The following is a 22,662-nucleotide window of genomic DNA, read 5'->3' on the forward strand; positions in this document are numbered from 1 at the left end:
GGCATGACTTAGTGTGAATATTTAACTTTTGCGAGTTAGCAGAAAAATTGGCCCTTTGTGATCTAATTATTGCGTCCTGGCAAGGATCGTAATAGATTTTGCGATTTTATTGTTGCGAATTGACCCTCGCAAAGTTCGCATTAATTATGTTGTATGGTAAATTATACAGGAAGTGTCAAGTGAATGTTCATTGTATAAAAATAGTCAAAGTCACGCATTTCTGTATTAAAATAGCCTGCTGCCCAACTCCAACTGATAAGCAAGAATGGACAATGACAAGTGAGCTATGATTATATTTAGTGCATGCGTTGCCACAATTATTATTACTCCACAAGCATGAGAGTTGTATAATGCATGTCACTTTTACCTTGGTGTGTTACTATTTAACGGGCTAAAAATTTACTATTATAGGCACCATGCTATAATAATTCCTTAACCTAAACTGGTATACTGGTAATAACACACAATCTTTGCCAAGCGCATCACAAAAAGGGCCAAATTTCTACTCATTCGCAAAGTTTTCACCAGCACAACATTCTAGTAATACGGTTATAGCCTCGTCCCCAGACCGAGTTGTCTCTATAACGCCAACTATAGGCCTGGTAAAGATTGTATATATGCATGGGCATGACAAAATATAATTATAATGTCATAGCATTCTAGTGCAGAGCTAACTACTAAGTATAGAGCAAGTTGCTACTCTATACTAGCAACACTCCATATATGGACAAGTTTTTCTACGCACTCTTTTGAAAAGCTGCAATGGCATTCCATGCATGCAACCCCTGAAACCCACCCCCTAGCCCTAGATCCGGGCCTGAGTAGCAACATTGACGACCATTACCAGCTATAGGATGCGATCATGCAATTTTCAAGAATGACTACCATTACCTACCCAGCTCCAAAAAGTGGTCAGGCCAAAACCTGACCAGCCTGACCGCTTGCTACAGCCTTGAATTTTATCAACCGGGGTTTGCACCTATACCGCACTTGTTTTAAGTTTCTACACAAAGGTCAGCTCCTCTTCTACAAGCACAAGTATAGTTCCATAAGCTTTCTCACCTTGAAAGGGAACCCCAAGAGTGCATGTAGTGGTCAATTAGTTATCGTCCACAGCTATCGATTATCGGTCTCTATACATTTTACTGCTTTCTATTTAATATCAACTATACTATTATCGACTAGCAACAACAAAGTGTATCATAACGAGGCAAAACAGTGCAATTTAACGCACACCATCATCTTCAGTAGGTCGGACAACCCTTTACCTGAATTTTCTTGTTTCATTTTTGTGCAAAGGTATATCTGAACAGACACTATACAAGAGTACAGAACAAATGTACATAATTATAATTATAATTAGAGGCTGAGGGTTTTTTCCGTTTCTGTGGCATGATTCCTCTTTGTGGAAGCTTTTTCTTGTTCGTGTTTTGCCTCTCCGGTGCTATCCTTTGCCTCTCTTCTGCTTTCTTTTGCATCTTTTCTACTTTCTTTGTTTTGGCCTGATCTCTTTCAGCTGCTTTGAAAGCTCTTTTGTTCACCTCGGGCACCATAGCATGCCATCCATGCATACTCCATGGCAGCCGTAGAATCACAGCACAAAGTCTAAGACTTAGGTTCCTCTTCATAAAGCACCCATCTGGTATTTTAGAACCCCTGAGTACGATTTTCTACCTCACATACGTCTCTCTACCCAACACATGGCATCACATCTAGTTTTTCCATAACCTATTTTGGACGCATCGAGTAAATTTATGGGTGGACAGTTCTTCTACCATCAACATAGAAACACTACAATAGCTGACTTACTACTTACTAGTAACCTAAAAGTCGATGACTCTTGATATCTCTTTGCAAACTGACACACTAGAGCGAAAGTATGGATTACCGTTGTATTTCTCCATATATAGTAGCCTAGTCGATATTTGATTGATGCTTGGCCGATAATACGTGGGTTAGCAATCCTACACAAAAATTAAGTCCACAAAAATTATTAGAATTACCTGCTATAACGTGCAAAGATTTAAAGGCGTGGCTTCCGGTAAGCAGCCATTCCGCGAACATTGTGCAACGAATGCTTTTAGAGGCCAATCCACGAAATATAAGTGCCTCGAAAATTTCGCGCTATATACGCTATACAGTGTATAATCCACATAATTACACCTATACATGTCTAGCTTTGATTTGCATGATTTGTTTTGCAATAATTATATGAAATAATTACTTGCACTGATTGTGCATGGTTTCTTGATTCAATCACAATCGCCATGTACATTGTATGACGTTTATTTCATTCCAGAAAACCACAGCATGAGGGTGCTGCTAAAGAGACTCCTGTTGCTAAAAAGTAAAGCAATCAGATTCCATAAGTACTTTTATCAGAATATACACTTGGGCTATCTCGATCGGTCACTTGTTTGCATGCTCCTTGATTTGTATTCTCGGCCAATCCTTACGTATTTTGTATACGTGGCGTATTAAGTGGTCATAATACTATCACGCCACATGTGCATGCATGCATGGTAACAGTTTTCACTGTGTAACTCGTGGTTTATTCCAGAGAATTGGGTCAACCATCTGATGCCACTGCTGCTGATGCTAAAGGGAGACATCAAACAAAGTAAGCCCGCATGCATAAATTATATAGTACCGTTTCTTCTCAGATAGATATAATCACTTTCGAAATTCAAATGTAAATTTGAAAAAACATATTCCCCCTAATACTTTTGAGCAAAAGCAAAACATGGCGAGAAGCATTAGCACAGCGCAGCTTGCAACCCTCGTTACTATAGCTTTCACATGCACTTACCACTTACCTTTAGTTGTTGTAAAATTAATTATGCCTCGAGGCTGCACGAGGTAAAGCTGACTGTGTGTGTGTGTGTGTGTGTGTGTGTTCCAGCTGTAACTGCTCAACGGTTGCAATTCGACGAAAACTAACTGCTTCTATAGGCTTCTAGCCACATTGTATTGGATTTTGATTCGTGGATTAGCAAACTATAGCTTCTTTCTCGAGTTATGGCTATAGTTTGACTCACATTGAAGGCTGTTGCAGTCTCTTCAGAACTTTCATAGCATCATCTGTTCGCACAAACTTTCTATTCAACATATGAGTTAGCCTTGCACTAAAGCGCTAGCTTTTTGTTAGCTACAAGAGTCAGATAATATCTGTTAAAACAGCTAGCTATAGCTAGCTATAGTAGCCAATTGTGAAATTGATCTCTTTATACACACCCTTTAATTATTCCTGTGGATGTAATGCGCATGCGCGCTCTTTCCCCACGTGTGAGAAAATATTATCCAAGATCTAGATCCTCTTGGCAGAACCATATTTTTTTTGAGGGCCTGGTAAGCCACAAAACACTACCATATAACAATAGATAACAATATGCATGTACACTTTTCTTCTCAGTTATGATAGATAATTATATATATACACTGAACTCCAGATCTGGAAGAATCAATTTTTTTCTTTCTTGAGGTCCACATATAAATACAATAGATAACAACGATAGATGCATGTCTTTTCTTCTCAGTGATAGATAAGCTAACTTTAATGTAAAATTCATTGAGCGAAAGCATAACATGGCGAGAGGCATTAGCAAGCACACGCTTGCAACACTCGTTAGTCCTGTGTTTGTGCAGCTTTATGAATTAAAAGGCTGAAAACTCTCCAGCATATGCTGAGTGTTTGGTTTCCGTAAAATTAATTTCCTAATGCGAATGTTTCAAAGAAGTGACGATCTTTTTTTAGGAATAATTCAGAGTGCTTGTCTCGCTCTGGAACCCCTCTTTCAAGAATCCTAGATCTGCCACTGCAACGTCACTATCCTGAGCTGTACAATTAAATGGTTAGCAGTCCATATGAAAGGGTCTAGTTCGATCACTTTAAATAGCTTATTTTGTGTCCCATGCAAACACACACCAAGCACTCTTAGACTACCATAGCCTCGATCCCAGGCCGATCCGTCTCTAATTGAACGCTAGGTCGCCTCCTCGGCCTGGTATTGATTGTATCTGGGCCATGTGCTGTGGTTGCTGTGGTTGCTCTGGTATTCGCTAAAAAAGAGCGAATACCTGAGCAAGGTGGAGCGAATAGAACACTAATAGTGTATGTAAGCATACTTACTCTGTAAAATCACCGTTAAATCACAAAGAACTCCGTGTCATAGGTCTATTCTTTGCAAGTTTAGTTTGTCATAGATATAGGCTTAGCTAGCTAGAGTGTGAGGAGCTGTCTTGTGCAAAGGAAGAAAGAGCATCACTCTTGTGAAAGAACAGACCTAGGTTCTCAAGTTTCTGCTATCAGTGGCTACCTTTGATTGACTACACAATTTAATACAAGCGCTTGATTAGACCATTGATTGCCAGATACACTTGGTAGAGTCTATCCTCAGACTCTGGCCATCGATCTCTTGTATACTATGCTCAGGTGTCCACAAGTGGCTGGGCCTGGGATGTATTGTCAAGGTGAGCGATATAAATCAATAATACCCTTTCATCATTGGAAATTGTACACTATAGCCTATAGCCCAATCCTTGGTATCTGGATCAAGATATGACATTACGGCACTGGCACTGGTGTTGTGTTAGCCTCCTTCACCGGCCTTCAAGGAAGTGCGGCCTGGGATCGTGGGTAGTTTGTGTGGACCATCACTGTGAGTTACAAAATGTATAGTGGAATGGTGAATTTAAGTTCATACTAATTTGTATACAGGAGCAAAATGGAACCTTCCCCTCCAGCCCCTGTCGTACTCCTCCTAGCTGATGGGTGTGAACTCATTGAAAGAGGATGCCCCAGTGCCACTTGTGTCCTTCCCAAGGGTCCGATCTTATAGAACTACCTGCACTAAAACTACTGACGTGGAATGGCTCTTTCAACACTTGTGGTTGCTATCCTGACCAGTGACATCAGGATTCTATACTGTCTCTTGATGCACTGTGAACACACAATCTTTGTTATGCCACCTGAAGGCTTAGCAGGCATATCCAACGCAGTATTTATTCAGTCTTCCTGGAAGCTCTTGTTTGAGATCTTCGCTTCTAAACATCTGCATTTATTATGGACGCAGTACTGCTGTGCACAGTATTAATTTCTAGTGTCATTATATCATTATATTGCTGTATTTTTAGCCAACTGTGATAAACTGAAGATTTTTACAGTACATAGCTGATACTTACCAGTTTCCGGTCACGCCCAGATACAATCAATACCAGGCCGAGGAGGCGACCTAGCGTTCAATTAGAGACGGATCGGCCTGGGATCGAGGCTAAGACTATACCACCTCTGCTGCGCACGCACAGGGTATAAGTATATTATTATAGTCTCTATAACATCATGCAATTGTAAGGCCGTATATATAGCCATCAATTTTTAGCTGGTCAGGTTTGCGCGCCAAAAGTTGCTGCCACGCCCACTTCTGGTACAGATAGTTGTGGCCAGGAGGGGGGCTCAAGCACCCCAATTCAGTAAATGAGAGTAATAATTATGCTTCAATGCATGCATGTGTTTATGATTGTAGACTTATGATTTAACCAAATGTGTCACATGCACTGTATATGTCACTTTTAGAAAACAGTTTCGCCATCATGAACCTGCTAAACCTCTTAGTGAAAAAGAACGGTGAGCCTCATAAATTCTAGCTGATGATTATACTCCTCAATTTCCTCCAGGCTTGAGGCTACAATCCGGGGGTAAACAAGTTGATCTTGACATTTTATATACGTACATGCAGGCATGACTGCATTACCGTTTAATCTTATATTCAATATTCAGGCTTCATGATGACAGGAAATATGCAGAAGAAAAAATTAGAGAGTAATTAATTATTTGTTTAATGTATGTCAGAATGAATAATTATTATACTATGCAGACTTGAGGCTGAAAACAGTCAGTTAAAAGCAAGGTAATTATATAGATCAGCAGTAACTGTGCTTTACTGTACAACCACCATGCCCAGTCTTAAGGAAGAGAGAGAATATTCAACTTATGTAGCAGCAAAAATTTGTCAGTAAGTAAATTAATTATTATTATTGTGTATCAATTCCCTCCATATACATGCAGGCTTCAGCAGGATGAAAATCACGAGTTGACGACAAGGTATTGTGCATGCTTCATTGTAATGCTAAGTATTAGAAGCATTATAAATATATATAGTTAAAGCTAATAGCCTCGAATGGTATATATATATATGCACACGAGAATATAATGTCAGTGATAAACGAGACGAAGACGAGTTGCATGGTTTATCAGATTAACTCTTACCACGTGGTATAATATTATTATGGTTGCATGGTATATAATGTAGTATAACAGCCACGCATGCATATATATATACCATGGGCTATGCAGGGGAGGTGCTGTGGGTGTTTGAGCACCCCCCCCCTACCTGACTCTACTTAGCTTACTTGAAGATCCAGTTGAGCTCAGCACTCCAGATTTAGCTTGTTAGCTACATACTGAACTAGGTATTCTAGCTATATTCACCTAAGAGAGTGGTTTTTAGTTAGTAGCTGGACTCCTGATTAATTTTTTATTGATTTGCATACTGGTTTTGCAAACTGCATGGAAGGTCACAGAGGGTTCAGCTATTCACTTCCTGCATGCACTGGGTGGAGCTCAATATAATTAAAACTAGTAGCCTCGAGACCACGTATTTTAATCGGCCTGATTTGAGGCTACTGTACTAGCTAGCTGCCTTGTACAGTGCATAGAGGACTGCAGACATCCAAGGGCCTCGAGAGAGAGACTTGCCAATACTGACCCGCACAGTTGCAGCCCCTTGTTTCTTTGTTTCTTTTATGTAATAATATAATGTTATCCTGAGATTATCACGAGTCTGTGCCTGTAAGGCTCCCAATTGAGATGGACAAGGAGGCTTTGCTAAGTATATTCGTATGTAGGCTTCTCTATGCATTGGGCCACGCCCAACTATGCAGATGACGTCACTAATAAGAGGTGTGGTTTCCGGTCAACAAAATTTCGGCGCTGTGCGGCTAAAAATCGGGCGCAAATCTTTTAAAGCACCCCCTTCTCCAAAATCCCCCTGTGCATGGTCAGACAGCATATTTGCTATATACACAACGGAAGCCTCTAATCTTTGGTGCAAAGTTTATAAAATACTGCATACATTTTGCAGCAACCAACAGGAAACTGGAAATCCCCCATTGAATGACAGTAGTCAAGGAAATCGAGGTCTTATTTCCACTGTGTCTGGGTACGTAAGTTAGTATCGTATTATTATCGAGATTACGCCCACCCTAATTGCATGCTACAAAGCGCTACAGGTGGGATGGGCTTAATTTGCTTAATTTGAAAACAGTATAGTTTTACCTCGAAATTAAGCGAACTCATTAAGAAACTGAGTCTTTTCTGTCTGCGTCTGAGGCTTGCCAGCTCTTGAAATACAACGAATACATCAATAATATAAATTATTATTACTACAAATTGACTTTGCATTGTTGTATATATACAACAATTTGTAGTTTCTCAGGCCCTCGCGCTTGGAAATTGGCAGCTTTAAAAAGTTAAATATTACGTGACCTCAAATTAAAGGCACTAAAAGAAAAGAAAATGATAAATTTGTTTTTTTGGTCATGAAATAATTATGAGAGTTAGTAAAAATTATGCACTTCCGCTTATTGAGGAAGTTAGGGGTGTGTTTCAATTAAAATTCTATGAACATCATTCAAATGCCTCAATCCCTTGCTATTTTAGCCTAAGAAACTACAAATTGACTTTGCATGGCCTAATGCATGGGTAAATAGGGATAAAGAGTCAAGATTCTGCATCAGAAGGTTGTTTCTTGTCACTGTCAGAGTTTTCAACAGAGATTCAGAGAAGATTGAAGACAGCGCAGCTTGCAGCACTCGTTATTAATTATATATATATATTTCAGAGCTAACCAGCTTGCACAAGAAACTACTGCCAAACATTTCTTAACAACTGCATGCTCACTAACAAAATATGCATCACTTCCTGGTGGGCATATTTTCGAGGTAAATTAGCCTATGCAAGAACTTTCACTCAAAAGTGGGGGTGGGCGTAATTTAGGACGTGGGCGTAATCTCGGTAGACTACAGTATATATTGTGCATGTTAAGTTGCATGCATGCGCACTGTAAATGTTATAAATTTTTATCGTAATGAAAAGACTTTATTGGGTATGTGTGTGTATAATCGATTGTCAAAACATCTACTTTTGTGCAGGGGATGTGGCTTAATTTATCTGCGTTGCCAGCCCAAGTTTATGGCTGTTAAAAGCAAATCTAGACCCTTTCAAACCCTCCTAAAGCTTCGAAACAATGCCCCTCGCTGCATGGTATAGGCATCAGATGCACTTAGAAATGTCGAAAATATTTTTCGATTGTTGTCAAGTTGCTAGAGGGATAACAAGTCTTAAGTGTTGTCCCTCTAATATATAGCTAACTATAAGTGTACTGTGTCTCCTATCATAGCTCTCAAGTATATATATTGTAAGCAGCATAATTATCTTATATACAGACAGTAAGACAATTATATTTTGTCTATGCATGCATGGGGTTTGTCTTTTTGTCCATTTTTTCCATCGCTATAACGGCGGCCTCGCATTAGCGTTTTTTTGAGAGTATATGTATTAGTTAATTCGACATCTCGAAGCCATTATCGATTAGTCACATGCGGTCACTTTTCTTTGAGCAGTACTGTGCGAAGTGTACCTCGAGGCACGATATTAAATATACCACGTGAAAGAGCAGCTCAATGCGCATGTGCTGGTACCTACAGCGTGTGCATAGCTCCAACACAGCGTGGACAAAAAAATTTTGAAAATAGTCAGTAGTGCGGCCGGAAAAAGACGGCTTCAGCGGGGAAAGGGTTAAATACTGACCTATACTTCCAAAATCTGCCTATCATTCTGATAAAATAATGTTATAAAGGTGCCTATTATGCCAGTATAATTCTCACCAAAAAAATGTACCTACTATGCCTCAAAATTATGCCCAGCATAATCTACCAACCCCTACCCATGCACACATCAAGGTGTTGCAAGAAATGGTTCAAAAAAGATGAACAACCCTACTCCACAGACTCCCAACCCAAAGTGTCCTGTTTTTACCGCACTGACAAGGCTAAATTACAAAGGTAAAACTATTACTATAGAGCTATATACAAATGTGTGTCCCATTTGAGTGTTTTGGGCAATGAGATAGCTACAGGGGGCAGAATCTTCATCTTATAGTGATCTATATCAGCTACTTAGCTAGACTCGCAAGCCACTCCCTTTTCTCTGATTGGACGGGGGCGGGAGAAAAGGGACTGGTGACTCTGGGCTATACAGCTTGTGTGTAAGTCTGGAATGCTATTAAATAATAATGTCACGTGCAAATTATGCGTCAAAGCAGAGTCAAAGCTAAAGGCAAGTATACAGATCTAAGTAAGCCAGCCTTTTGATATTATGGATCCTTGTACCACAGTGTCTGTTGTGCCACAACTTGTGGATTAGCATGGAACAGCTGATAAACGTAGAAATCTTGGCAGTCCTTCTTGAACCGAGGAGTGGCAGCGATGTTAAGACAGCTTGTAGAAGTCTGACAACTACTCTCAATTCAACTGCTGCCCTCTGCCATTATCTTTCTTGCATTGTACAGGTTATCAAAAGCCTTGGGCAACCAATAACACACTGACTTTCGGCTGCCAGTTCTCATCAGAAACACAGTTAATCTCTGCTAGTCTCTTAGATAGTCTAGGATATAGTCATATCCTAGCTGAATGCCTGATGTTGTTATTACTCCATCAATCGTCTCTTTTCTAGCACTAGCATCCATTCTCAAACTGTAGCTAAGAAGCCCGCGATCACTTTTGCAGGCTACGCAATTCTACTTAACCTCACGCAATTTTTGGATCACGTGGAAAAACCAATGAACAATCTCTACCCAAATTCTGGTAGAGACAGAAGCTGTAGCCCAGAGTCACCAGTCCCTTTTCTCCCACCCCCGTCCAATCAGAGAAAAGGGAGTGGCTTGCCAGTCTACTACTTAGCTAGCTAGCTATTAACCAGAGGCTATCACTGCATGCACTGGATTAAGGTTAGGTATACTGTTCCACCCACCCACGCTCATATTTGCGTGGGTGTTCAATGCAAGTTCAGTGTAAAATGGCTCTCATCTGGCAATGGTCACTTGGCGTCAATTCTAAGAACGAGGAAACCCCTCCTTACCGTATAGTCTGCTGTTTCTTATTATACGAATAAAGGGGCAGGGCGACTCGAAGAGTTTTCCCCAAGAGAGTAAGTTGAAACAAAGTTACGGCCATTTCTAGCTGTTTTTGTAGGCTAATATGGCGACTGTAGAGTAGTAACAAGGATATATTTTTTGCTGTAAGGTCTCTATGAACAAGATCTCTTCGAGTCGCCCTCCAGTAAGTCTTTAGGCATCGAATACTGGTCAGAAAGACAACCTGGAAGCTATGCAGTCAACAAAACTTGACGCCAAAATTTTCAGTTTTTTCCAGCTGACCCCAGACCACTTCATTGGATTACAAGACATAGATACTTTTAGCTATAATAATAGCTAGCATTGTTTCACGTTCTCTTTTCATTGATAATCATTGCAAGTTACAAAAATAATGTTGTGGTGAGAAATAAAGAAAATAAATATCTTATGAATTATTCATGAGCAATTAGTATACCTTAACCTTAATTAAGCTAGGTGACATTATGATGACCACACCCAGTTTAATACTGAGCATGACTGAGAATTCTTGATGAGTCATGCAGGAAACTAGATCCAGACTATCACCTCAGAACTAGAATAGCTACACTTGTAAAGCATTGAAAAACAGTTGTTATACAATGTGATTCCCCCCCTCCCCTATCAAAATTCCTGGATACCTTAATTTGGAGATTTGGTGAATTTTACTGAAGGTTGCCAATTTTAAATTAAAGTTTTCCGGTGGATGCAACGTTATTGCCTGCATGAGACTAAGAAACAAGCGGCTCCTATACTACCCTCGAACAAAGTGAAGAATCCAACACTGGAATCCCACCAACATTTCCCTACATCCAGCTCCTCCCCCATTGCAGTAAGAAATCCCAGCGTACTGCTCAAAAAACGAGGGCTCCTACACAAAGCCAAAAAAGAAACCAGAGCTTCTGTCTTCCATTCGTAGTTATGTTATTATGCAGATATTGAAGGGGCGGGGAAGCGAGCTATCTATAGCAGATGTAAAGTTTTTACTCTTTTTCACATCGTTTATACTGAAAATCATCGGAAAAAAAATAATTATAGTGAAAGCACCGCTGCCTTGGTGGATCGATGTGCCAAACCTACATAAGCTGCTAAAGCTACTAGTATAGTATTCACATGATATCATGATGAACACAATTACTGCTGGCAGGAAGAATCACATGGAAACTCAAAGTAAAATTAAATGTGTGGCTAGCCAGAAGAAGATAGCCATGCGACTTTTGACCTTAGACCTTTGTTGGAACTAGCTTACCTTGCACGTTGGCTATAGCCAAGGATGGCCTCGAGGTTAACGTGGTGGTGCTCAACGCGCAGCGAATGCATTACGTAACTAAGAGGCCATCCAGCATTAAAACACGTGACTTGGCTATAGGTGGGTTCTAAAAGATTTAGTACTGTCACGTGAGCTCTAGCCTCGTGGTGCGTGTTAAACCAGTTTTGCACCTGTTCATCCAGCTATGTTTTAAATCAGTTGCTGGTAGCTATAGCTGCTGAAACGTTATGGCGAGTTTGAGTAGGTTCGCAGATCCAGTAACTGAGAGCAAAGAGGACATACGATCTAAAGCTATCCCTGGTAAGACGAAAGCCATTACATCTTCAAAGCAAGCTGAGCCTATTTCTCCAGATGAAGAAGCGATGGTCAAGTCAGCAATTTGGTATTATAAACACATGATGGCAAGGCCTTGCACTGTTTACTACAATAATTGTTGGTCTGCGTAGCTATATATCATAATGAAAACATCACAATATCCAAAGCGTACAGAAAGTTGATGAAAAGGTCATATACCGTATATCTTCTAATTTATCGGACAGCAAAAAATAATTATTTTGGAAATTGTCCGGGTATAATTGGAACAGATTTTTATAGAGCATGCAAAGTGTCCGGAATAATTAGAACAAGCAAGCAGCTGCATGCGAGCTAGCTAAGTTTAATAGAACAAGATACGACTGAATAGTTGCAATAGCTATCTAAAACTAGCTCTCAAAGCTATCTAACTGCAGCACTCTAAGTCTTACTTGCCGTCTATGATCAACTTTTCAAGGGTGTTGTCCGGATATTTAGAACAAATGTAATATTAAAGCACTGGATTGTCCGTTGTATTAGAACAATGAAAATTGCCCAAAAGAGTGTCCAGGGAATTAGAAGTGTCCGATAAATTAGAAGATATACGGTATGCATGTTTTTATCTCAAATTTGTTAATTTCACAAGTTGAATAGGAGTGGACTCAAACACATCAAAGTTGATAATATGCCAATAATTATGAAGATACAACTGATCTCGATCATATACAGCTGCTCAAGAATCAATGAAGTGCAAAATAATGCTTGGTTCTAGAGTTCTGCCTAGTTTTGCTTACTTGGAATGTCATTGCAGTCTTTTAGAAGAGTGCGTAGCAAAACTTGTCCGTGGAGTGTTGCGCTACTAGCTTTATGTTATGTAGCTTTGAGACCTCCACCGAGGCATTAGCACCGGCGGTGCTTTCATTTATTATTGTAATTAATTATTGCAAATAATATTATCAAGGTTCCTGTGCCTGTAATTATGCAGTTCCTCTGCCAAGATAAATGTTGCGTTCGGGCATCATCAAGGTAACACAATGGAGGACGCAGAAATGAGAAGCCTGTGGAATAAATTGTTTCTCAAAGATGCTGAGAGAGATTTTCCCCAAAGCTGCGACCACTCCAAAAAAAATGAAATCCGCCAAGACTATTGCAAAAAGTTTTTGGTGAGATATGCATAAATATTTTGTCAGTATACCATATCTGTTGCATCTTCCACAACCATTAGGAAATTGCTGACAGTGTTAAAGAAGAGCTCATTAAGAGAATTACTAATTGCTTGGAAGCTAGTGTCAACTCTAGTCAACGGCTGATCCCTGAGATTTACCTGAAAGAAGTTAAAAGGGCCCGTGAGATCCTTTGGGAGCAGCTTGTTAATAACGAAATCCCAGTTGACAAGATATCTGTAAGTTAGCTCAATGAACAGTTAGATTTGCAGTGCAAAATGCCTCTTTGCAGGGTTGTCAGGCTCATTTATATAATTACGAGCTCAATTATTATGTTCTGAAAAATGTAACAGCATAATTGTAGACCCATTGCAGTGGGTGTAGTTCTGAAATCACGTTTTGAATAGCCGCCATTTTGAGGTACACATGCATGCAACAGATTTGTGCAGCTCATGTGATTTTTGAACTCCTATATTAGTAAAACCAGTAGGTTTTACATAGGATTGGCAGTGGGTTTGCCCGTGTTTAGCAATATTTCAATTATTTTGACTCATGTTCAAATTGTTCTATCTCTGCAGGGAAAGGCCACATCAAGAAACTGGATGAACAGATAGTTTATTTAGCCTTTTATCTCTCATTTCATAATCCATAAACATTTTAATGAATGAATATTTTCATTTTAAAAATTGCACTATTTCGACGTTTCACCGCTCTTTGTCTGACTGACTAAGTAAGTAAGTAAGTAAGTAAGTTTCTTGCCCAGCATTTACTCCAAGTACAGCCATCTCCAGGACATTCTGCACAGGGTTTCCAAACGACTACAACCTGGATTACAAAGCGCTTCTTCAGATTTGCGATTGCTTCCACAAGGCAGATGACCTCTCAGTCTCTATTTCTCTTACCTAGACAATTCCGCCATCTTTAATGGCTCAGCAATTGCGTTGTGGCCAATAATAATAGATAGGCGTGGCTAATAAACCGTGCGCCTAAAATCAGTGCAGCAGTGCTTTTCCAGAGCCTGAGGTGTTCCTTTTCTTCACACTGTTCAGCTCTAGCTCCCTTTCTCTGACAGGCATGCTATATGCACTGGCTAGATATCATGCTCTTAAAATGGCTGTCATTTAATACTGATTCGCAAATTCAACATAATTATCAAGCAATAAATTATTACTCATTATACTATAATTATTAGTCCAGAGATATTCGAGAAGATATCTGATTAGTCCTGTCTTCTCTTCTTGTACTGCCTCTTGACGTTCCACTTATGCATGTCATGATACGTAAACTGTACTGAAAAAGAAGGGAATCCGACTAGAAAAACATTTGCAATGTGAAAAATTGCTAGGATTGGCCAGGGGAACCACAAAAAAGCGTGGGAACAAGAAATCAGACGAGAGCATAACTCCAATCCGTTACAACGTCATGAACATGTACAATACATAGTATATTAAATAATAGACTGTGTTCCAGATCCACCTATCAGCTTCCATCCACCACATCATTCCATGCAGTCACCAGTACGGTCCGTGCATGTTACTACGCATGGATGGACTGTGTGTACCTGTGCTCAACACTGCATGTATTAGGAACATCAATTCATCACAAATCATCATGATTATGTGCCCCACATTCTAAAATGGATGTATAATAAATATATATAGGGATTGGTCATCATTCCACCAGTAAAAATTGCGTGGCATATTGGCTGGGAAAACATGGGAAAACTACCAGTATACATGTGATTGACGTTGTAACGGATTGGAGTTATGCTCTCGTCTGATTTCTTGTTCCCACGCTTTTTTGTGGTTCCCCTGACCAATCCTAGCAATTTTTCACATTGCAAATGTTTTTCTAGTCGGATAGTAGTAGGGATAAGGACAAGAACTTCTATACTGACTCCCAAGTGTCATCCCCATAGGCTCCAACTTTTTTTTCGAATAGCCTTCAGGGACAGTTAGTAGATAAAAAAAGGTTGACGAATATTATAAGCATACACTTTTCAGTACAGCGCAGATAATGAGGTATAACTATAGTGGTGCAATGATGTTACAGTAGCTTAAATCGGAGGCACACATCGAACATCGAACATAAGTATCACCTGCATGATTTAAGACATAATTATGATTATTGGTGTATGTGTAGTCTTTGTCAATTACCTTTTGAGCTACTCCCGATTCCAGGGAACTCGGCAATCCAATTGCGATCAAAGTGACACATCCTTCTGGGTTTCTTGTTCGAAGGGCCTGGGTAGCTTGCCATGATGAGAGACTTGAGTGTCACAGACCGTACAGTACTGTCACTCAGAAGTAGTTTTATAGGCGATAGGAACTATTATTGATAGCTATCATCAATGATTGGTAGGTTGTGGTCGTCACACATAGAAATGATGATTACAGTACAATTTTTCATTTCCGGGACAACAACAGTGAACAAGTAGGGCACTGCGGGACCCTAAGATAAAGTTGAATTTCTAGGACTGTCCCGGAGATTCCGGTACAGTTGGAGCCTATGCATCCCCATGCAACCAAGGATACAGCTGAGCTGCCTGAGACATGGAGAATGGCTTGTATATATTTTGCAGTTTTGCTGTTCCAGTAACTAATAAAAAATGTTCAATTCAGTTCATATACCGTATAGCGGGTAATTTTCGGGGGACAAAATATTCGTGGTTCAGCAATATTGAGACATTTCGTGGATAATATTTTCGTGGTTGCTGCTTGGATTGTAGGTAAAGGTAGGCAAGGTCACTTCATTCGTGGGTAAAATATTCGTGGTCAGACCTCCAACCACGAAAACCACGAATATTTCACGAAAATTACCAGCTATACGGTACTTCACACAAAATTAATGTCACAAATCATAATTATATACAGTTCATTTAGTCTAGAGAGTAGATTACCACAAATGTGTGAGTAGTTGTACTTAAATGTTAATATCTTTTGATTGGAGCATTTCTAAGAAATGGTGTTGATACCCGTGTGTAGATGAATGACTGAACTACAACATATCCAAAAATATTTCCATGGAAACATACGGTGGTGGGTTTGTGGTGATTAATAGAACAACAGCAAATTGTTATAGTGGGTAATCGGTTAGAGTAATAAAACAGTAATCTAGTACAGCTAAGGTCCTAGACTTCATCACATAATTGTTCAATGGTTTAGGTATCCTGGCCATCCCTTTATGGGTGTTACAAATGTTCACAGTGTTTATAATTCATGATTTACTGGTTTTCAGGTACACTTTTGGTTAGAGTAATAACTTTTTTTAAATTAATAGCTTAGCTTTCAAATTTCTGTAGTAAGTTTACAGATAAATAAGCTACATTTTGATACCAAGACATCCTATATGCTTATTCCATTGCTGAGATAACACTGAAAAGCTACATAATTTACTATTTTCTACTGTTTTGATGACATCAGCAGCTGCAAACCACAAACCAATGATGCTTTAATCAACCACAAACGTAATTAAGAGTGGGCGTACAGTTATTGTACGCCCACTTATGTGGTTACTTACAGTGTCATCGATTTGTGGTTAGCAGCTTGTGATGTCATCAAAACGGTAGAAAATAGTAGAATAGTAGTTTTTCAGTGATATCTCAACAATGGAATAAGTATAGAGGATGTTCTTGGTATCAAAATGTAGCCCATTAATTTATTTGTAAACTTACCAGAGAACTTTTAAAGCTAAGGTATAAAATTTTCAGAAGATATTACTCTAACCAAAAGTGTACCTAAAAACCGGTAAATCATGAATTATAAACACTGTGAACATTTGTAAGACCCATAAAGGGATGGCCAGGATACCTAAACCATTAAACAATTGTGTGATAAAAGTCTAAGACCTTAGCTGTTTAAGGTTAGTGTTTTATTACTCTAACCGATTACCCACTATAACAATTTGCTGTTGTTCTATTAATCACCACAAACCCACCACCTTATGTTTTCATGGAAACGTTTTTGGATATGTTGTAGTTCAGTCATTCATCTACACACGGGTATCAACACCATTTCTTAGAAATGCTCCAATCAAAAGATATTTACATTTAAGTACAACTACTCACACATTTGTGGTAATCTACTCTCTAGACTAAATGAACTGTAACTATAGCCAAATATAGAGCCAACTGTTCCGAACACACATAAGAAAATAATATAATTATATTCATTGCAATGTGCTCATTTCCACTATAGTAAAATTCATCTTTCCCCTCCTTGTTTTCAGCCGCATTTTGAAGGACCTAGCCATATCTAGCTTATTCAGGTACCTTTTCTTGCCACCTTCAGTTGGTCTTGTTTTGAGGATAAATAACCTTCTCTACAAATTGTGCTTTTTGCTATCCATTTTCATTCACGATTGCATGTATATAAAAAGATATAATTATTGATTATATCACTGCAATGGGTATCTCTCTATACAGTATAAGCGAATAAACAAAATTTGTTTATTTAATTGGCGGCTCAGACGTGACTATGCTAATGATGCATGCATGTGCGCCGACTGCTTAGTTTTAATATTGGCGGCTTTAAATTTATATAGTGGATCTTCAGTAAAATTTGCCAAATTCCCCTGTTAATAATAATGATTGTGTTCTATTGAATACACGCATGCTTTCTTTGCAATTATATTCTCGATACCTAATATAAATTATGGGTGGTGGCATGCATGTACTTGTAGGCGTAGCCGCACAAAAAATACGGACTGCGTGTGTGTGTCTACAGCTGTAATCACACGAGCAACCACGTGGATATATACGTGGAGCCTATTAATTCCACATGAAAAAAGCATGCTATTCTCAAATACTAGCTAGAACACTGTACTGAAGTGCTAACTCTCGGCTGTTGTTTATAATAATATGTATGAAGCATGGAAACTGGCTAAGTATAGCATGTAACATGAGCAATTATCAATACAGCTAGGCATGCTGAAACTTTTGAAAACGAAGCTTTAGTATGGATGAGACTGACCTATATATACTGTGGACTACTAGGATCACAGCAAATTCAGTCAGCAAAGAAACTTATAGAATAGCTCTTATGTATGTTCTGGGGCTAGGGATAAACAAAGAAACTATAGAACCCTAATTATAATTCTAGCTCTTACTTCACCTTGCCAGTGCCTGCATGTTATATATGAGTGCTACAGTAATTGATGTATAGTTTAATACAGCCGAGCGCCACCATATTAAATTTAAGCACCACATGGGCATCAGCATATAATTTTTGAGGCCCTAAAGGAAGCGCTTAAACCGAAGCGCCTATACCTTCTTAATTTCTGGCGCTTATAAAAGGCTTGTTTGAGACACCAAGAATCATCCTTGACTTTTCACACGTCTAAACAGTTGTCTAACCCATAGCTACAGTCAATGAATGTTGTTCATGAGTCAGTTCGCAGCTAGCCTCGGAATTCAGGCTGATTAAAATACATATTATTAGCCTGGGGAGATCCCAGGGTACCACGGATCTCCCTTTTTAGTCTAGCTATTGTGGCTTTACTACAGCTATACCAGCTAGCTATTTATTAGCTATTGTAACTTGATTCAATGATTGTACCTGTTGTTTTGATGTATCAACTGCCAATTAAAGGAGTGTTCAAAGTCAATCATACGGTGGCTAAGGTGAACTACTAGTAGCGCTCAGGGCCATGTGATAGTTTACCTACCTTAGCTACTTGATAGTTCAACTATCTAAGTTTGTAGTTCATGCAACCTTAGCTATACTTGATAGTTCAACTATCTAGCTAAGTTTGTAGTTCAACCTTAGCTACTTGATAGTTCACCTACCTTAGCTACTTCGCAGTTAACCTTTGAACTGTATGATGCATGTTAATTCTGCTGTAGCCGGCTAAGCCATACTCTACATAGCGACTAAATATAAACGTAGACAACTTGAACTGCATGTCACAGTATTGTATTGGTCTGGGGCCAGACCTTTTCTCAGAGGGGGGAGGGGGAAGAGCTAGGAGAAAGAGGTCCCCTAATCCTAGCTCTATCGTATTGTATTGTATTTGCTGAATAACATGTAACTTCCAAATGAATAAGTGTGGTACTCTCGTCTTGGCATTGCTGTTACCCATATAGGGTAGAACTGACCGGCTGCAGATAATCCTCAGTACCTGTATACATTATATATGTAGCTCTTATTATTGATCTCTAGTCGTTATGTAAATGTAGAGCATGCATGGCTACAGCAGCATTAATTAGAATTAACATACAGTTCAAAGGTCAACTGCGAAGTAGCTAAGGTAGTTGAACTATCACGTAGCTAAGGTAGGTGAACTATCAAGTAGCTACGATGAACTGCTAGTAGTGCTCAGGGCCACCGTACGATCAGGTTAGCCTATCTATCTATAGGCAAGCTAGTTGACTGTTCGTGGCAGTTAGCTAGTTCTACGAAAGTCTATTATGGGACTTTCCATAGTCTTACTGCCCAACGTGTGACCGGAAGTGGGCGTAACCCCAACTCTCTTTGCGCGACTTTCACTACTCACGCTGCGCACTCTTAGCTTGGAACCCCCTTTCCTGGATCCGCCACTGGGAACCAAGGCTATGGTGCATGCAGCTAGCTAGCGAGTGAAACTGAGCTATGTCACACCCATTTTCTCTATAACTAACCCTAACCCTAACCCTAACCCATATTATACTAAGCTTTAGAAGCACCACCATAATTTAGGCAACAGCTGGGCTGAACACATTTTGGGTGTGGAGAAACATTGAGAGAATAATAATAAATCATGTTGAAATGTTGAAATGTTTGATTCTGAGTTCACCGAGTCAACCAGCTGTAGTTTTACTGTTAGCCTTAAATCCAGGCCGATTATATAGATATTTTAATCGGAGACTAATCTATATGGCCTCGTTCCCAGGCAGAGTTGTCGCTAAAATAACGCTAGGTCGCTTAAGGCTAATCCCGATCAATTTGATAATATCGATTTGATAAAACACATCGAGTCGATCCTTTACCAGACGAAATCACCTGATTTGATAAAATACATCGAGTTGATTGAGTCGATTGATAATTTATCCTTCCAGTTTAAGATACAAACACAGTATTTTGTATCGCCATTGAAACAAAAAAGGCTCACCATAAATTCCTATATACACTTGAGTAGTGAGAGCGCACCGAGACATTTTACGTTATAGTTGTGACACATGCACGAGTGCCATATGGGATATATTGGCTCAGTAGTGACTTAGGCCCGAGGGCCGCAGGCCTCGAGGGCAAAGGCACTACTGAGCCAATAATTATATCCAATGTGCGCACGAGTGAGCTGTATAACAACTGATTTGTTGCATTCCTTGTGCATTCCTTTCCGTGTACACATCACTCCTTTTATAGGACAACTAGTTTTAACTACTTGTGGTGGCTGTGGAATGCACCAGACGCATGAAAAACGTTTTCTGCCTACCACTGAATCTGTTAACAGTGTTATACTATAAAAGGGACCGTTTCAGGTTACTGGTTAGAGGGTGGGCTTTAGGTAACTTCAGCCATACTGATGCCATACTACTGTGCCAGTATCTAGATAGTGGCACAGTTCACGGCTTGACTTGTACCATATAGCAGATATTGGCACTTCAGCCATACTGATGCCATACTACTGTGCCAGTATCTAGATAGTGGCACAGTTCACGGCTTGACCTGTGCCATATGGCAGATATTGGCACAGTGTTTCCTTTGATCTGCCCCATGCAGTGGTGGATCCAGGAATATTGAGAGGGAGGTTCTAAAAAAAAAAGGTCATTACTTTTCCTAAGCAATGAGCATGCGCAATAGAGAGCCCTGCCCACATATCAATAGAAATCAGCCTAGTAACTATACGAATCACGATCATTTAAGCTGAGTTGCTAGCTTGGTAAGTTGATCTCCAGTGTGCTCTTGTGTGAAAGGGGGGTTCCATGGAACCCATGGAACCTGTCTGGATCCGCCACTGTGCCCACTCAAAATGCAATATAAGTATTATAGAAGTATCATACTTTAAATATTTCTACTGTGCAGATGGAGGACATTGTGAGAATGGTTGATCTCTTGAAACTTCTATTCACTCCAAGCACTGACTCAGATCAAGAGGTTTCGAACATGAAAACACTCGAAACTGCTTTTTCTATTCTTGTTAATGTCCCAAATGTCAGGGAAAATTTTCCTCAAAGCATATGTGTAAGTTATTATTATATCCATGCATGCACGCATAATCAATGATGTACGTACGAACATTTTATACAGCTTGACGAATCCATAAACAGTGAATTTGCTGAAAGTGCATTATCGCTATGTGAAAGAATGAGCACACGAGTCCCACCATACCTCGCTTCCATTAGTAAAGAGTGCTATGTGTCAGAAGTTCATGAGCTGAAATTTGTAAAAGGATATTTAAACCCTGAAGAAGACCCAGAAATGCCTATGAACTATCTTCGCCCAATTGTTTACTACAACTATGAAGGACACGTTCTTATTCCGGGAATGGTGGTAAGCAGCCGCCGTGTCATTGATGCTCATAATCTGGGAAATACTGGCCAGGCTGATTCAACACAAAATCAGGTACCGATTTGGAAAAATTCATTGCAATATCAGCAAGACTTGTATGTAAAATTATTGATTATTATGTGTGTCCAGGAGTAAATAATGGGGAGTAAGTTATTTATTGCCCAGCATGCACGAGATGCTGCACTGTGTGCATGTGAATGCAGTGGATGAAATCTGCTTTTGGGCTTATATAATTATATAGCTGCAAAGTCTTGAGCATTGCTTGTTGATACATCCATGCAGTGTGGAAGCAATTCAGAGTCTACACAAGAGGAAAAATGATCTCTATACGTCACTGCTTCAACTGGATAGCTTAGAACTATACCACTTTAGGCGTTGTTATTGTTACATACTATAATTATAATAGCTAGATTGGTTATATAGTTTATTGTATTATAATATAGATCTATAGCCATGCCCCAATCGTTTGTATAACATACCTTTGGTTCTATCACTATAATTTTAGCAAAAAAACATTTTGTGAAAAAATGGGGAAGAGTAGCTATAATTATATATAGGGTTGTAATAGCATGCGAACTGAAGTAACAAAACAAGAGTGTGGGTTAGGCTGCCACTGCAACTTTGACTTTAGTTTCCAGCTCACCTCATGGATTTGCCAATTGACCTTTGTACCTTGTTATTATGACATTATTGCATTACGTAATGCCTTTTTGCTAAATCCTGACTGAACATTTCAAATTGAACGTTTGTGTAATTATAATGGATAATGGTAACTTCTTGCTTTGCTGTTTCTTGGCAGCTATACCATAGTATAAAACAACAATCAGTACCGACATTTTTTCAAACCCCTAATACACTGTAGCTATTTATCCTCACAGGGAGGAACGTCTGAGCACTCTTTACGCGAATTAAGTCACGGCACAATGGAATGTGATTATTCTAACGACATACACAATCTCTTCTTAGCCACATCACTACAAGGTTCAGTCAAGGGCGTATCTCTGTATACGCCCTTGGTTCAGTGCATTGATGCATGTTATTTGGGGTCACATGTGATAACGTCCAGGCGAATGCACTGAACTTTTAGTGATTTGTGCACACATGTCGGACCTCCTCTGGCATAACAGGCAAACAGTTGTATTCTAGGTCATTGTCACTACTGCATGTTCCTCTAAATGTTGTTCGTGCTTGCGTTCCATGCGATCACTAGAAATAGAGGTAGGGGA

At 39.5% G+C, this 22,662-nt stretch overlaps 1 protein-coding gene and 1 long non-coding RNA gene across 2 annotated transcripts; one reads left to right on the forward strand and one right to left on the reverse strand.

Moving 5' to 3' along the window:
• Window positions 1–187: 187 nt before the first annotated feature.
• On the forward strand, window positions 188–21,939 carry LOC135335998 (uncharacterized). Its single transcript, XM_064531747.1, has 16 exons — window positions 188–279; window positions 2,300–2,347; window positions 2,561–2,620; window positions 5,573–5,623; window positions 5,674–5,694; window positions 5,777–5,818; window positions 5,874–5,906; window positions 5,961–6,011; window positions 6,065–6,100; window positions 7,140–7,217; window positions 9,019–9,120; window positions 12,773–12,950; window positions 13,013–13,189; window positions 20,951–21,109; window positions 21,176–21,490; window positions 21,719–21,939. Exons 1-16 carry the CDS (start codon window positions 266–268, stop codon window positions 21,755–21,757), a joined length of 1,404 nt encoding a protein of 467 aa, XP_064387817.1. The 5' UTR covers window positions 188–265; the 3' UTR covers window positions 21,758–21,939.
• LOC135336142 (uncharacterized) lies at window positions 14,082–15,246 on the reverse strand. The gene is made up of 2 exons (XR_010394756.1): window positions 15,107–15,246; window positions 14,082–15,048 (listed from the first exon to the last, which is right to left on the reverse strand). It is a non-coding gene; the product is annotated as an uncharacterized LOC135336142 (long non-coding RNA).
• Window positions 21,940–22,662: the final 723 nt, after the last annotated feature.

Source organism: Halichondria panicea, chromosome 5 (assembly GCF_963675165.1).
Source record: "Halichondria panicea chromosome 5, odHalPani1.1, whole genome shotgun sequence".
NCBI lineage: Eukaryota > Metazoa > Porifera > Demospongiae > Suberitida > Halichondriidae > Halichondria > Halichondria panicea.